The following is a 17,005-nucleotide window of genomic DNA, read 5'->3' on the forward strand; positions in this document are numbered from 1 at the left end:
TATAAAAGAGACCTAAGGGGCAATATTTTGACACAAAGAATGAATGAGCTACCAGAGGAAGTGGTGGAGGCTGGTATAATTGCACCATTTAAGAGGCATTTGGATGGGTATATGAATAGGAAGGGTTTGGAGGGATATGGGCCGGGTGCTGGCAGGTGGGATGAGATTGGGGTGGGATATCTGGTCAGCATGGACAAGTTGGACTGAAGGGTCTGTTTCCATGTTGTACATCTCTATGACTCTATGACTGTACCCAAATAATGGAGGGAAATGATATAGGCAAACTAATAAAATGAGAAAAAGACATTGACATTAATTAGGAGAGATATCAACTAGCCTAAAACAAACTTTTAAGAATTGTGGAAAGGGAGATAGGTTTTTAAAGAATGTGTGCTGGCCTCCTTTCTTACCCCAGTATAAAAGGCCCAAGGACAGTGGAATCACTGCCGGACTCAGTGCTGGGAAACAATCATAGTAGGTCAGAGAAGTAAACCTGGGGGACCGGCCAGGCATGAGCAACCACAAAGTAAGATTTGAACTGGTGACTGAGACAAATATAAGTGAAAGATTAAGTCAACAGATTGAAGAAGAATGCAATTATAAAGTGAATGACAATGGAAATAGTGAAGGAAATAAGAAAAATAAATTGACAAAGGCAGCGAGAGAAATAAAAAGGTCAAGAAAGCATGAAAATATACTCATCTAAAAACATCAAAATAACCTATAACTTAAACCTTTAAATATTTAGGGAGCACATTTAATGTGATAAAATATCCCAAAGTGCTACACAGAAGGATTACCAAACACAGTATGAGATCCAACCATACGCGGAGATATTATTAAAGCACAGGACTGCAGGATAAAATGACTAAAAGCTTGGTTAAAGTTAGGTTTTAAAGAATATCTTCAAGAGACTAAGTGATATAAAGATACAGAGAAGGGAATTCTTGAGCTTGGAGTCTGAGGAAAGGTCAATACAGGAGCGTTTAAAGAAAGGGGATCATAGAATCCTGGCAGTGTGGAAGCAGGCCATGTGGTCCCTTACATCCACACTGACCCTCCAAAGAGGATCCCACCCAGACCCATGCCCTCCACCCTATCCCTGTATCCCTGCATTTCCCATGGCTCATCCATCTATCTTGTACACTAGGACTGCATCCCTCGACACTAGGGGCAATCCACCTAAGCTGCACATCTTTGGACTATGGGAGGAAACCCACGCAGACACAGGGAGAACATGCAAAAGCCAACACAGATAGTTCTCCCGAAACTGGACTCAAACCCGGGTCCCTGTCGCTGTGAGGTAGCCGTGCTCACCCCTGAGCCACTGTGCCGCAATATGAAAGAAGCACAAATAACTTTTGAGGGTTGTCGGGTCAGAGGTAACTACAGAGTGTGGAGAGGGCGAGGCCATGGACAGATTTGAAAACAAGGAAACATGTTTCAGCTCAGTGAGCATGGGGTAGGACAGCGAGGTGAAACAAACTGGCACGATGGCACAGTGGTTAGCACTGCTGCTTCACAGCGCCTGTAGACCCGGGTTCAATTCCCGACTCAGGCGACTGACTGTGTGGAGTTTGCACGTTCTCCCCGTGTCTGCGTGGGTTTCCTCCGGGTGCTCCGGTTTCCTCCCACAGTCCAAAGATGTGCGGGTCAGGTGAATTGGCCAAGCTAAATTGCCCGTAGTGTTAGGTAAATGTAGGGGTATGGGTGGGTTGCGCTTCGGCGGGTCGGTGTGGACTTGTTGGGCCGAAGGGCCTGTTTCCACACTGTAAGTCTAATCTAAAAAACTGTTCTCGCTGACAGTTAAGACATGAGACAAGAGAGCTCTGGGCTCGGTCAGGTTTACTGAGTTCAGGAAGTGCGGGGGCAGCTGGCAGGCTGCTCCAACAGCTACACCTAAAGGTAACAAAGGCAGCAATGAGGGTTCCAACAGCACAGCAGGGAAGACAGGGCGGATCAAAGGAGGTGGAAATAATCAGTCGTAAAGGAGGCACGAACCTTCAGATCACATGACAATCTCACACTCACATGGGACACCAAATTATAAACAGTCTGGTTTCGTCCCAGATCATTGCCAGGGTGAGGAATGGGGTCAGTTTCTCGGGATGAAAGCAATGGCTTCGGTCATCCCAACATTGAATGGGGGGGGGTGGACATGACGGCTCATTCAGCCCTGGATATTGGACATACAGCTGGATAACCGAGCAGCAGCAGAGTTGCTGGAAGAGTTGGTGGTGAGGTCAAGCAGGTTACTGGCAGCGGGTGTGTCAACTGACCTTTCACCTTCGGACGATGTCGCTGGGGGTCAACACAATGAGGAGTAATAATGAAATGCCGGGGTTGAGTAGAGATATTGATAATCACTCCGTCTTAAGATTGCATGTTAATTATTGGACAGTAAAAGAACAAAAAAAACCCCAGAAAGTTAGGAAGGAATCCAGTAAAAGGTCAAAAATACAAATGAAATAATAATAAAAGGTATTATTATTTCACAAGACACAAACGGGAATATTCAGACATGGACAGTGCCTCGAAAGACAAACTCACAGATAACAGCAGCAAAATCACAAAAAATATTGCCTGATTATTTCATCTCAGCATTCACAGAGGAAACATGACATTAGCAGAGATTTGAAAGTGATAATGACAAGTGAAGAAGATTACATGATGAGCCAGAAACTGTAGAAGATAAAGCCCCTGTTTTTTCTTAAAACAATGCATCAAGGTGGTTAGGGGGACAGAGGCGTTAAAATGTACCAATTCAAAAAGTGGTATGTAGCTAAAATTATGGCTACTTTCCAAAAGAATAAACACAGAAAACTTACAAACTGATCATCGTCATGGTGATCAGAGGAAGAATGATGGAATCTCGATTCCAAAAGAAAAAAAACAGCTAAGTTCAAAACTACTGCCAGGGATTCAAAAAAAATAATTCTTGACTTTCCGTGTTGAATTCTGTGAAGTAACAGAGAACATAAAGGCAATGCAGTGGATGGAATATATACAAACTTTTAAAAGACCTTCAATAGGTATCTGCAGGAGTCCTATGGGTAAGGTCAGAGCATGTGAAGGCAACAGGACATGAGAGTCATGGTTAGAGGTCATTGCTGTTGGGACAGAGGTCAGAGCATTCGGGTTGGTTTCGCTGCCTGTGATGGATGAATCGGTTTATTCACTTTGTTTTGAACTCAGCAAAAATAACTCTTGAGTTTCAGAAAAGCTGCATTTGGGTATTGACCTTTGGGTAATATTGTTAGAAATGTGCTCGAGAGCTTTCATACTGTTGCATACTCTTATTTCTATCCATAAGAATGTGAGAAATTATGAAATGAGAAAAGGTCATTTAGCTCATCAACAAATCACAAATAAATATCCCTTGTTATGGGGAACTACAGTTTACTGCTTTAATAAGTGAGAAAAGTGGAAATACAATTCCAGAAATTGCAGCTGACCAAATATTTTGTGGTGCTGCTGATGCTGAGCAAGACTGGAACTAGTACGGTATGCCAAATTGGAAAACGAAGAGACACGTTTCTAAATCCAGCATTGTTGGAGCAGGGGTCAATGTAGGTCAGCAGGTTTAGGGGTGAACAGGTGAGAACTTTGATCAAGTTCCACCTTATACTGACTTCAAGGTGGGAGGCTGGTCAGGAGAACATTGGAACAGCTGAGTCGAGAGATATGAAAGGTACAAACGAGGGAGTCAGCCCCAGGTAAGTCAGGGACTGGAGCCGAGGTGGTGAATGATGGAGAGAGAGAGAGAGAGAGATAGAGAGAGAGAGCGAGAGATAGAGAGAGAGACTGGGGTCAGATGCACATGTTACACCCAGGTTAGCGACAGATCTGACATGGTCCAATCTTTGCGAGTGTCAGCTGTGGTGAAGCCACAGATAGCATGCACAGGAAAACTCCAAAACTTGAAAAAAACTGCAAACCTATTGTAAAAGAAAAGAGAGAAAAAGGAAAGAAAATGTCCCAAATAAAATCTGACTGAAGGAGCAAGCTGTATCAGATCAGCATCTGTGTGTATGGAATAAACCGTGAGCATTTCTTTCTGCAATGTCATTTTACAGAAAAAAAATTGATAAGGAGGAAAGTATGGCACTAATGTGTCATGATAGTATATTTGTCATCAACCTGATCAGAGATGTTATGGTGTACACCAAAACAGGTGGGACTTGATTGCGACATTTCTAGCCCACAGACAGGGACACATCCACCATACCACAAAGCCCTCTCTAAGTACAGTCAGTTCTGATATAATGTGATTGTGCGAGACAAGAAAATTGCTCAGGGGCTGAGCAATTTAAAATAATGGGGCTGGAATCACGTTATAGCCAATCCAGGTAAGGAAAGTGTGCGTTCTACAAATAGCGGTCCAAATTCTTCAATCCCAGTAAAGTCAATATGCATCGAGAAAACTCGCAATATAGAAGAACCCACTCCATATTACAAACTTTATAAAAATGGCTAATCTGATCTTTTCAAAATATATGACGCAGCATCTGACAAAGTGGTTCCCTTAACTCACTCAGCTCACTGCTGTCAGAAAGGCAGAGACATCTGGAATTAACTGGCGCCGTGGATATTCAGGGTGGGCACCACTGAAGGTGTGAGAATTCACAGCTTCTGAGAGAAAACACACCAAGCGCCTTCCAACCCACACAGGGAATTCCAACATTATTACCTTTGCTTTGTGGGGCAATGATAAACTTCACCTTGATCTGTATAACACTTTTTACAGCAGAATACCAAGGAGGAAACGGAGGCAATATCAGAGGTAGAAGGGGAGGAGAGTGAGAGAGAGAGAGAGAGACAGACAGAGAGATGGTGGGGGGGGAGAGAGACAGACAGAGAGAGGACGGAGGGAAGAGGGGATGGGCGGGTGGTTGGGAGAGAGCAGGCAGAGAGAGGGAGGGGGTGAGACAGATGGAGGGAGGCGGGGGAGAAAGAGAGAGAGAGAGACAGAAAAGTGGGGGAAGGGGGCGAGAGAGCAGGAAGAGAGGGAGGGGGATGAGAGAGAGCGAGGGAGGCGACTACCCGGGGGGAGGGGGTTTGGAGAGAGGGGAATGGGGGGAAGGTAGGGGAGAGTGAGAGAGATCTCTGTTATGTAGAGCTAAAAACTAAAGCTTTCAGAAAGCAGCCACAATTTTTCCAGGAGTAAAGACAATCTGTAAGTGGTGTAATCATAAAACTGAGGAGGAACCGGAAATCTCTCTCTGGAAGCCTACTCTGTCCATGAGTCTCGAAGCCATCACACCCACTGAATTAACTTCAGCTTTGCAATCCCTGCACCGAGGAAAGAGAAATCTTCAGCAAGTAACAGGTCGGAAATTATAAAAAAAACTGAGCTTTGATTCCGCCCTCAGGAGACTGTGTGGAGTGTGCACATTCTCCCCGTGTCTGCGTGGGTTTCCTCTGGACACTCCGGTTTCCTTCCACAATCCAACAATGTCGGGGTCAGGGTGAATTGGCCATGCTAAATCGCTCGTAGAGTTCAGGAATGTGTAGGTTAGAGGAGTTAGCCATGGGAAATGTGGGGTTTTGGGGTTGGGGTGGGATGCTGTTCGGAGGGTCAGTGCAGACTCGATGGGCCGAATGGTCTTAATCTCCACTGTAGGGATTCTATGATCTTGTTCTCAGGCTAATATGTGTCTTCTGCACGCTTACTTTTAAAATTTGTACCTGCATTTTATCTAAACTATCACTTCTCAACTTAGCTTCCTCACCTGGTTTTACGTTGCATGTTACTTTTATTTCGGTGTCAAGCTCTGCTGACGCTAAATGGACAAAGTGATGTGGTAAACTGTGTACTAGAACTCACTGCTGAATACAGATTGAAAGCTTTCTTTCAGATATTGGATGTACGCTCAGACAGGAAATGTGAGGGGAAGAGGATAACGGACAGATCTTTCAAAGAGGCACCAGCACAGTGGGTTGAATTGCCTCCAGTGTACTGTAAGATTACACGATTATTTATCATTTTGATTCCATTTACAGTGAGTAACCTCTCTGAATTCCATGTGATAACATTAGAACCTTGTACTAACCTGGGAGTGCTCCTCCCATAGTTATTGGGAGGGCTGGTGCTGAATCTTGGTGCCGGATAGTGCTGACTCCACCACGACACCACACCGCCAAGGGCGCAGTTCAGACACCAAAATGGTCTGTCAGAACCAACTGGGAGAGTAAGCTTTCCCAAGCTCTCTCCAAACTGAGTCAAGAATGGCCGGTGGGTGTCAGGGGCTCTGCCGAAGTGACGCTGCCGCGTCCAGAGTCTGTAGCAGGCCGGCGACGAAAGTGCGAGAACAGTGTGTAACCCAAACCTGGAACGGGCGCAAGGGCACCTCCCGGTCGGGAACGGCAGACCTGGTGTCCGGCAGGTCTTGCCAAAGCCAGCATGGCACTGGGGAGCCGTCTGGGAATGTTGTGGAGCGATTGGCAAGGCTGTCCTTTCGCAGCAGTGATCGCTTGCCTCACCGCCGCGAGTTAAACACGACAATAAGGAAGCCAGGTCAACAGGAGGCGAAGTCGGGAAGTCAGGACAATGGAACTGTGTCGATGGTGGGAAAGGCCAGCGCGGGTGGGACTGAGCAAGAGGCTTCCCACTGGCAGACTGCTCCGAACCTGGGGATGAGAGGTGGCAGAAAGGATCCAAGTGGGGCGCTTGCTCAGCACTGAAGTAAAACTGTCGGTCGATGCCCTTTTGGAATTGAAACCTACTGCACATTCCCAGAGCTACAATAACGTCAGACACTCGAGAGAACTCCTGCTGCATTTCCACACATTCGGAGAACACACTCAGACCGCTGGCGATGGCAGACAAGTGTTCAAGGAGCATGAGCGTTCTGCACCGTTTCCCATGCCCTGAATCGTCCATCAGCAGAACAGGCTGGTTCTTCAGTCTGACCCCTTCCGTATGTTGGAGCTGGTGTCCCACGTAAACACTCTCACATTTGCTGCAGCCACAATCCACCCATTTCAATGTCCTATCCTCCCAGAACGGTTCCAGTGTGGGGACACTCTGAGCACTATTTGACAAGAGCACAGCACAGTTTGATTCCCTCACCTTTAACCTGGCAAACTCTGCTCTCCTTCTCGTCTTTCTCAGTGCTTTCAGTTTTACAGAGCGTGAGGCTGCTTCCTCACACACTGGAACCGTTCCAAATTTTCCAAAAGTGGCTGTACCGTCCGTAATTAATTGACTGCTTTTCTTTTCTATGCAGTTTCCCTCCTGATCTCGGCACGGATGATGGGTGGTCTGTCCAAGTGGCAGTGGAACAGAGCCTGAGTCACTGTGACGGAGTTCAATATTTTGGCATTTATTAACCTTGCTACTCATTGCATTATTGCCAAAGGCAGCAACTCCATTTGGCGTCAGTGGCTCAGTGTTTCGGAAGGAGTTGAGGACGGAAGTTTCATTTGGTGTCTGGTCTCCCTTCGTATCTCCTCCGAGTGTTACCCGAGGGTCTGCCCCAGCATCGACCAATACTGGCGTTACTTCATCTCCTGCAGAGACCTGCACATCTGCTGTACCCAGAGGTGGCTTCAGCAAAGCGCTCTCTGCGAGCCCTCCAGCAGTCACTCGGCCCTCTGCAGAAAGATCTCTGACCCCCTCATCCTTGAGGGAGGCCAAAGACTCTTGAGAAAACGTAACTAATTTGTTCTCAGAGAGCCCATCTTGGGAAAACATTGCTCTTGCCGGCTCCGTGTTATCGGATGATATCACAACTAACCCATTCTCAGCAAGGGTTCCCTTGGTTAATCCTAAATCAAAAGCTATCCCTTCATTCTCATTCTCTCCAGTTAGGTCAATAATGACAATGTCTGTGGGTATGTCGACCAGCTCCCCATCGAAGTGAAGCTCATAAGTCACATCTCCACCGGTTTCAGCTTCCTCAGCCGGCTCATTCACCAGCGGTTTCTCTGGGAGTAGGGTACTAGGTGCCACGCCCATTTCCTTGGCCAGTTCCACTGCTGTACAAACCTCCACGGCAGCCGCACTGGTATCTGCCGGAATGTCAGCCAACTCGGTCTCCGTTAGTGTTTCATCAACCACCTGGCTGCTTGTGGGCAGCTCGTCCTCAGAGGTCAGCTCATACTCTGTGGTCAGCTCGCTGTCAGAGCTCAGCTCATCGTCCGTGGTCAGCTCGTCGTCTCCGGAATCCTCAGTGATGTCTGTCGGCACATCGACCAGCTCGTTCATTCTGAGCATGATGCTGGCCATCGCCTTTTCGACAGAAAACCCGTCAGGGAACCCACGTTCCGCGGACATCTCCGCACTCGTTTCTGCAGGGACGTCGTTCTCGGGAGGAGAGCTTTTAGTAGCTGTAGCTCGCGAGGGGGCTGAGTTGCCAGTGTCTGTAGCCATCGGTGGATCTGCTGTTGCGTCTGCGTGACTGTCAGTCACTCTGCGCTCAATCGGAAACTGAAAAATCATAAATCCCGCATCTGCCTCTTCCTGTGCTTGGCCTTCACTGGTTGGCTGAGTCACAGTGAGTGGTCTGTGGGTCAGTTCCTCTCTATCAGGCCCGGCTGGGGTTACCTCCCTTTCTGCTTGCGTCTGCACCATTTCTGTATTCCCAGATGGTGCACCAGGCACCAAACCATGAATGGGTCCATTTGATGCCATTAACTTGGCTGCGGTCAACTCGCTGTGTGCTGTAGGTCCCTCAGGGTGGTCAGCTGCTAGATTTATGCAGGTCATATGCTCACTGGTTATTCCACCTTCTAAGGCCTGAAAGACCAATACATTGTTGGTGATTTCGCTTCCCACGGGCAATAGGACAGTGCCGTTATGTGAAGGTGCCTCACCAGGATTGGTCTCAACAATCATCCCAATTGTCACTAGGCCTTCTACAGGCATCCCCTGAACCAACAGAGTCTCTGGAAATGTCTGGCCGCTCGCTGCATGGGTAGCTACTGCATTGTCTCTGAATGCCTCACTAGTACCCTCACCTCTGTCGAGCTTCTCAACTTTAGTGTGCTTCACTGGCCTGGCGGGGTGGCTCGGGCCTTCGGCGCTGGTGTTTTCGGGAGGCACGTCGTTGCTTGCTGCGTTTTCAGTGCCCGTATGATTGGCAGGTGCCCACCCCAGCCCATCACTGCTGGGCGGCTGCTGCGCAGTCTGACACAGGAGATCACGACACTTGGTTACACACGGGGGGACGTCAGCAGCAGCAGCAGGGATCCGCCTCTCACACCGGTCCATTAGAGCTCTCTCTTTCCTGGCCCCACTGCTCACGTCATCGCCACCTGCCAAGAGGATGACAGAAGGAAGGTTACTCTCAGAGTAGTCAGCACAGGGGAATATCACACAGACAGGCAAAGCCACAGTTTTCCCTCACAGCCCACCTCACCACTTGGCCAATGAGTTAACTTGAGGTTGCTCAAAATGTACGAAAACATCTGGGAGAGGGAGACGTGAGGTTTGCTGATGTATCTGCCAATCCAAATACACCTTGCCTTAATGCAGTGTCACCTCAATAAATCTCAGCATCTCCACTTGCCAATATGAATGTGAAAATTTCTTTCCCTTGTTAAAACTGTGATACTTTCCTTGCTATTTCCTGTTAAAGTTAACTTCGAGTGGCACACAAGTGTAATAAAAATCCAACTTAGATATTGGATAGCGACTTCTGAGAAGATTTGTAGCTCAGGTTGAGGTTCTGAATGTAGGTTTGCTTGCTGAGCTGGAAGGTTTATTTTCAGACGTTTCGTCACCATACTAAGTAACACCAGTGCTTCACCAGAGGCTCACTGACGACGTTACCTAGTATGGGGACGAAACGTCTGAAAGCAAACCTTCCAGCTCAGATACTAGATAGAACCTCTGCGGGAATATTTCAAAAATCTAGACTGTAAAAAGATGTAACCTGAGAAAGAGAAGATGAAATATTTGCAGGCTTTGGAAGAAATACAGGATTTGGATTTGCTGGATAGATCACCTGAAGAGTAAAAAGGCCGAATGGTCTCCTGTCCCCTTTGCTCTGGGAGAGCACAGTGCTGGTTTACCTCATAGGGAGGAGCAGAACTTCATAGCTTATTGAAACATTTAAAAGGGGATCCTTACTTAAGAGATGCAAGTTCTTGATGGTGGCATGGTGGCTCAGTGGTTAGCACTGCTGCCTCACGGCACCAGGGACTCAGGTTTGATTCCAGCCTCAGGCGACTGTGTGTGTGTGTGTGCGCGCGCGTGCGTGTTTCCTCCCACAGTCACAAAGATGTGCAAGCTCAGTAGATTAGCCACAGGAATTGCATGGTTACAGGGTTAGGGTTGGTTTGGATTTGATGGTCCAAATGGCCTACGTTCACACTGTGGGGATTCCATGAAAAGTGCTGCTGTCGCTGGCTCAATGTACTTGGGAGAAACCCTGGAAAAGCAGGTGAAACAGAAGAGTCTGCCAAACCCTTGTTCCTTTTCTCTCCCCCCCCCCCCCCCCCCCCCACCCCCGACAGTGCAGAAACCAGTGGCCGGAGGTTTGTCAGATCCATAGGTTAGCAATTAGCACACAGGCACAACCAAACACAATGGGTTCACTGGGGGTACAAAAAGGGAATTCACATTTGTTCAAGACATCATTTCCCTCTCGGATAGTCCAAAGGCTAATGTGGGTAATGTGTCAGAAGCTGGGAACAAATACTAAGCAAATGTCCGTTTATGATGGGCTCTTGGACAGGACAGGCCCATGCTCGTTTTCACATTTGTTTTTACTCATTCATGGGATGTGGGCGTCGTTGACTGGACCAGGATGTATTGCCCTTCCTCATGGCCCTTGAGAAGGTGGGGGTGAGCTGCCTTCTTGAACTGCTGCAGTCCACATGTTGTAGGCAGACCCACAGTTACAGAGGGAGACCCAGTGACATTGAAGGAGCAGCGATACATTCCTAAGTCAGGATGGTGAGTGGCTTGGAGGGGAATCTGCAGGTGGTGGTGTTTCCCTGTGTCTGCAGCCCTTGTCCTTCCAGATGGAAGTGGTTTAGAAGGTGCTGTCTAAGGACCGTTGGGTGAGTTACTATTATACATCCTATAGATACTGTAGGACGTGCCTTGTAGATGGTGGACAGGCTTTGGGGAGTCAGGAGGTGGGTTACTCATTGCAGTATTCCTAACCACTGACCTGCTGTTGTACCCACTGTGTTTATGTGGCAAGTCCAGTTCAGTTTCTGATTAACAGTAATTCCGGGAATATTGATAGTGATGGTGATGCTGTTGACCGTAAAGGGGCAATGGTTAGATTGGAGCTGGACATTGTTAGCACAAAGGTTACTTGCCATTTTTCAGCCCAAGCCTGATATTGTCCAGATCTTGTTGCCTATGCACAGATTGCGCCAGTCCCTGAGGAGTCATGAATGGAGCTGAACATTGTGGAATCATTGATGAACAACCCCATTTCTGTCCTGATGACAGAGGGAAGGTCATTGATCAAGGCTGAGGATTGTGCCTAGGATCTGAGAAACCCCTGCTGGAGTTCTTGGAGCTGAGATAACTGACATCCATCAATCACAATTGTCTTCCTATGTACCAGGTATGACGAAACAGCAAACAGTTTGTCCTCTGACACCCATGATTCCCCTCCTACTCAGGTTCCTTAATGTCGCACATGATTAAATGCAGCCTCAATGTCATGATTCCCCTCCCCTCTGGAATCCAGCTGTATTGTCCATATTTGAACCTGGGCTATAATTAAATCAGGAGCAGAGTGACCCTGGGGGATCCCAAACTGGGTGTCACTGAGCAGGTTATTGCTGAGCAGGTGCTGCTCGATAGCCCTGATGGTGAGCCCTTCCATCACTTTTCCGAGGATTGGGAAGCGATCGACGGGAGTGGAATTGGCTGAGTTGGATTTGAACTGGATTTTATGCACAAGGCAGTGTTATAACTGAACTGAATCAACGTGCACAGGTTTGCAGCAAGTTCTGGAGCTTGGAGCACTGTTACTGGCATCAGACAATGGACACTTCCATTTTTTGACATCAAGTGGAGTAAACTGAATTGGTACAGGACTGGTATCTAACCCTAACTCTAACCTCTGGAGGGGTGTTGGGGGATCTTGGATTTGGATTACAATGTTATAAATTGTGGAGTGCAAAATGCCTGATATAGGCAACCCATAAAAGCCAATTCATTGTCTCTTCTTGATCAACACACCGATACTTTCCAGGTAATGCTACTGCACGTTTAGCCCCCATGTCAAGAGTCCATCAGAACGATGGCGCAAACACCTTTCATAAACGAAGCAACTCTTCAATGGTGACAACCCAATCCGATTTGTGACACTGAAGATTGATGAACTGAGGTCAGTGCTGGCCAATGTTTGTAGACTGGCTGCCTCAGTGAGGGGTAGGGTAAACCCTCTATACTCAGCAAAGCATCACAGCAGCTGGAGATGGTGACTGGAGGACACGGAAGTTAATGGGAACCATCAGGAAAGACAAGAGCTGGGGTTGGTTTGAGCCAAACTGGGCTGATTTACCATTGGTACTGGCAGAGCTGAGTTCAATACAGCCACAAGTATCACATGAGAGTCATTGATTTCGGACACAGTCCAGTCTGTCTCTACCCCACTGTCCTGCATACACATTGGGTTTTGGAGTTGGAAATGATGTGACTCTGCTGAGGTTCTACATTACAATTCAACACAGCACAAGAACAGGACCCTTCGGCTGACCAAGCCTGCAGTGAATCCAACCCTGATTGAGACACGTTACTTATTGCCCGTGCACGGTTTCCATCCCTCTGTTTGCCTCTTGTTCATGGGTCCTATATTTGAAACTGCCTGAAATGATTTTCCAGGGTGCATGGAGGTTCCATCTGTTTAGGAACACACGTGTTCTATTGACACAGGGAACTGAATGATGCCAGTGGCTGAACACTAACGATGACTGTACGCTCACCGCTTGGACTGACTGAAGCAGCCACCTCTTCACCAGAAGGGATACGGGCTTCAGGCAACTTGACTCTCAGCTCGATACTGTGAAACAAGACAAAAAGACTAAGCAAACAAAACATTTTATATAAATCGAACACACAAAGGAGCACTCTCCCCACTCCCACGACCTTTTCTTGCAACTCCAGGTTTCCTGTTGCTTTTCTTGCCTTCCTTTCAGCTCTTAAATCTTCATGTCCAGCTAAACCTTCTGCTCTCCTCCCCAGCGGTTACTTAGAGTTTTCCCCTTCCCCCAGCTTAATCCATGCCATTGACCGCAGATTTTAAACAAGCGATCTGAAAAGTGCTGGTTTAAAAAGCTCTGCTCTAGGAACAGGCTCTTGCCACATAAATATCTGTTATGTTGCACAAATTACTAACCACTGGGAGCCAGTGCTAACCAAGGGACAGTTTAAGCCTCTCCAGATATGGAGTTGCAAGTTGCCTCCTAAGGCTCAGAGACTAATTGTAATTTGCTTTTGAATGCGATTGTTTTTTTCTAAATTATTTAGTCCAAATGACTCATGAACATTTGTATTTTAATGAAGGAGTTTTAAAAATTAACCACTTGTGGTGGGGGACTGTCCACGATTAAAAATGCTTGTGCTCAAGCAATCTTTGGTTGTATTAATCAAGCAAATCAGACCATTGAGAGGATATTTTTAAAAGGAATTTTTGAAAGGGAAGTTGTATTTTGAAAGGCTGTGATCTCCAAGTGGGTTTGAGCAGAACCTTGAGGGGAGAGTAATTCCCTTCCGAATGAATGTAACTCCTGCCCATTCTGTCAACTGCATTAAAGGTGGAAACCAACAACACAAAAGCACATCAAAGGGGGAGGGTGGAGGGTTGCTGGTTTGTCATAGCCATGAAGAATTTCACTCTAATGGTCAGGAGTTCTATAATCCAATCACACTGAACTTTGTGGACGACACGGTGGCACAGTGGTTAGCACTGCTGCCTCACAGCGCCTGAGACCCGGGTTCAATTCCCGACTCAGGCGACTGACTGTGTGGAGTTTGCACGTTCTCCCCGTGTCTGCGTGGGTTTCCTCCGGGTGCTCCGGTTTCCTCCCACAGTCCAAAGATGTGTGGGCCGGGTGAATTGGCCATGCTAAATTGTCCGTAGTGTTAGGTAAGGGGTAAATTGCAGGGGTATGGGTGGGTTGCGCTTCGGCGGGTCGGTGTGGACTTGTTGGGCCAAATGGCCTGTTTCCACACTGTACTAAATGTTTTGCTTCAAGTCACTCCTGGATTAATAAGTGGCTATCTTCTGGTTATGACTCTTAACTTTCTGTAACTAATTCACATTCCTCCCATTCCAGCGACCAGGGGAAATCTGAGTGAACCCAATTAACCTGTCTTGAATTACGCATCTTCACCTCTGACAATGAGACATATGTGGTCTGCTTGAGCAGGTGTGAAGACTCAGTGGCACAATTTGAGAAGCCTGAGAGTTATCAAGTGTGTCCCGGGCAATATTTATTGCAAACAAATAAATTAATTGGTAATTCAGCTCATTCATGCGAGTGGAACACTGTCATGTGCAATTCACAGGCTGATAGTACATTTAGATGGCGCCTTCATCTCCAGGACATTAGTCAACAATACGCAATGTGCGATGGGGCAGGGAACTTCGGCACGTGGCCCTGATCACCAGTGACAGCCTCGGTGATACGGGTGATCTTGTACCAATGTCAGCTGGACCGCTGTCTGTGGTACCTGTCACTATGGAAACCGCCTGAGCAGACGCAGAGTGGGAACAAGAAGCCAATCAGGGGAAGAACTGCATTGATGAAGCAATATGTGAGAGGTGGCCAATCTGAAAATATTTAGCAATTGAAAGCTGCAAGTGAAGGAATTGAGAGGTTAACGTTGACATCTCTGACAGACTGGGTCATGTTTTCTTTCAATGAGGTGAGCAATAAGCGATCAGACAATAAACTAAAAACTGGACAAAATACAGGCCCATGTGACATGGGGGAAGCTCCAATGATCCAGCCCCATGTGACTTGGGGACTGCTCCAGGGAAACAGGCCCATGTGACTGGGGACAGCTCCATGGACACAAGCGCATGTGAACGGGGGCTTCTCCAGGGAAATAGGCCAATGTGACCTGGGGGCAGCTCCATGGACAGAAGTCCATGTGAGTTGGGGGCTTTTCCAGGGAAATAGACCCATGTGACCTGGAGGCAGCTCCATGGAGACAAGCCCCATGTGACTGGGGACAGCTCCATGGGAACCGGCCCATGTGACCTTGGGGCAGCTGTGTGGGAACAAGCCCATGCGACCTGGGGGCAACTCCATGGAAACAAACCCATGTGACTTCAGGGCAACTCTATGGGAACAGGCCCATGTGACTTGGGGGCAGCTCCATGGAAACAGACCCATGTGACCTACAGACCCATGTGACTTGGGGGCAGCTCCATGGAAACAGACCCATGTGACCTACAGACCCATGTGACCTGGGGGCAGCTCCAGAAACAGGCCATATGACTGGGTTCTGCAGGAGAGAACAGGGTGAACTTGAAGGCAGGATTTGGGAACAGGGAGAAGAAAAATAAGGTAATGTCACTGTTTTGGTTATTTTGAAGGAATGGATTTACCAGACCATCTACACAGAGCATCGGACTGTTACCGAGATTTTGGATTAACGTGACTCTGATGGAGCCACACCAACAAACAACCATCATGGAAATGATACAGCCCTGCAGAAGTACACCATTTCAGTTCAGTGCAGACCATGGAGTGGAGCTCGGACTGTTAGGGAGCTGTCCTTGGAAGAGATTCAGCAGCTAAATCCCTAAAGGAAAAGACTGGAATTTCACCTGAGAACTTTGAGACTGAAATATGTGCCATGAATATTAAGTTGACTGTTCAGCAAATTTGAGATCCATCTTTATTGCATCTGCTACTTTGTGTGTAATTTGTATTTCATATTGATTGCAATTTACCTGTACACTCACATTTAACTTGAGTTTGGTTTGATTGTTAAAGGTATTGGAAGTGAAATCTTATCCTTCTGTGTTTTTGTAAGAATTGTTTGGTAAAATTTGGGTTTTTTTTAGATTTAAAAATTGGAAGTTTTTAACTGTGTACACACAGCTAAACGAGACTTTCAATGTTCAGACTTACTCAGTAGTGGATGAAAGCCGCGTCCTGGGATCTGTTTCACAGCTGGCCTGTTTAACACAGAAACGTTGATTAATAATAAGAGAACAAAATCAAAGTCATATACAAAGTGTGTCAACAGCAGCCCACTGCACCTTTCCCAGGACTCCCTCAATAATCACTGATACGGTCCAGAAATGTTAATATTACCTACATTTAAGATGATGTTAAGCTAAAGTCCCAACTGCCCAAAGACACAGAAAATCCTGGGTGCGGTCCTGAAGAACAGAACATTTAAAAGGCATCTGAAAGGGTACACGAATAGGAAGGGTTTAGAAGGACATGGGTCAAATGCTGGCAAATGGGATGAGATTAATTTAGGATGTCTGAACAAAGAACAAAACAGCACAGGAACAGGCCGTTCAGCCCTCCAAACCTGCGCCGACGCATTCTGCCTACCACACTGTCTTCACTTACAGGATCCTTCTCCCTCTATTCCCTTCCTATTCATGTATTTGTCCAGGTGTTTCTTGAATGTTGCTGTTGTGTCTGCTTCCACCACCTCCTGTGGCAGTGTTTTCCAGGCATTCAGCACCCCTTGTGTGAAAAACATGCTGCGCACGTCTCCTCTGAACTAGCCCCCACCCCACCCCCAACCTGTGTTCCCTAGTAATTGACCCCTTCAGCATGGCTGACCACGGTCAGCATGGACAAGTTGGACCGAGGGGTCTGTTTCCACACTGTGCACCTTGGATGACTGCAATAATGCCCAGGCTCTAGTATAGTTCAGGCATCATTATGCAGGAGGACAGCAAGCTTATTGTTTTTTGACCCAAATGGAATTCTGCCTTTATCGGGGCTCACTCCCTCATCAATGCTCCACTTGAAGGTACGTCCTGAGCCCACTGTCTGCTGACAGTCTGGTCTGAGCTGCTGCCTTGGTTAGTCATTGTCAGCTGCTGATTGC

The 17,005-nt window shown here is 47.2% G+C and overlaps 2 protein-coding genes across 3 annotated transcripts in view; both read right to left on the reverse strand.

Annotated features, from left to right (window-relative positions):
- Positions 1-17,005, reverse strand: part of LOC132827255 (melanotransferrin-like) — a 426,978-nt gene that overhangs the window by 157,022 nt on the left and 252,951 nt on the right. The window lies entirely within an intron of this gene.
- Positions 1-17,005, reverse strand: part of wu:fi75a02 (uncharacterized) — a 90,521-nt gene that overhangs the window by 22,842 nt on the left and 50,674 nt on the right. For both annotated transcript variants that reach the window (XM_060843794.1, XM_060843793.1), the window contains 3 exons: positions 16,063-16,109; positions 12,901-12,977; positions 6,054-9,258 (listed from right to left, as the gene is read on the reverse strand). In XM_060843794.1, coding sequence (XP_060699777.1) covers positions 6,054-9,214 — 3,161 coding nt within the window. In that variant the 5' untranslated portion in view covers positions 9,215-9,258; positions 12,901-12,977; positions 16,063-16,109. The remainder of the gene's footprint in view (positions 1-6,053; positions 9,259-12,900; positions 12,978-16,062; positions 16,110-17,005) is intronic.

The sequence above is a fragment of the Hemiscyllium ocellatum genome, chromosome 24 (assembly GCF_020745735.1).
Source record: "Hemiscyllium ocellatum isolate sHemOce1 chromosome 24, sHemOce1.pat.X.cur, whole genome shotgun sequence".
Classification (NCBI taxonomy): Eukaryota; Metazoa; Chordata; class Chondrichthyes; order Orectolobiformes; family Hemiscylliidae; genus Hemiscyllium; species Hemiscyllium ocellatum.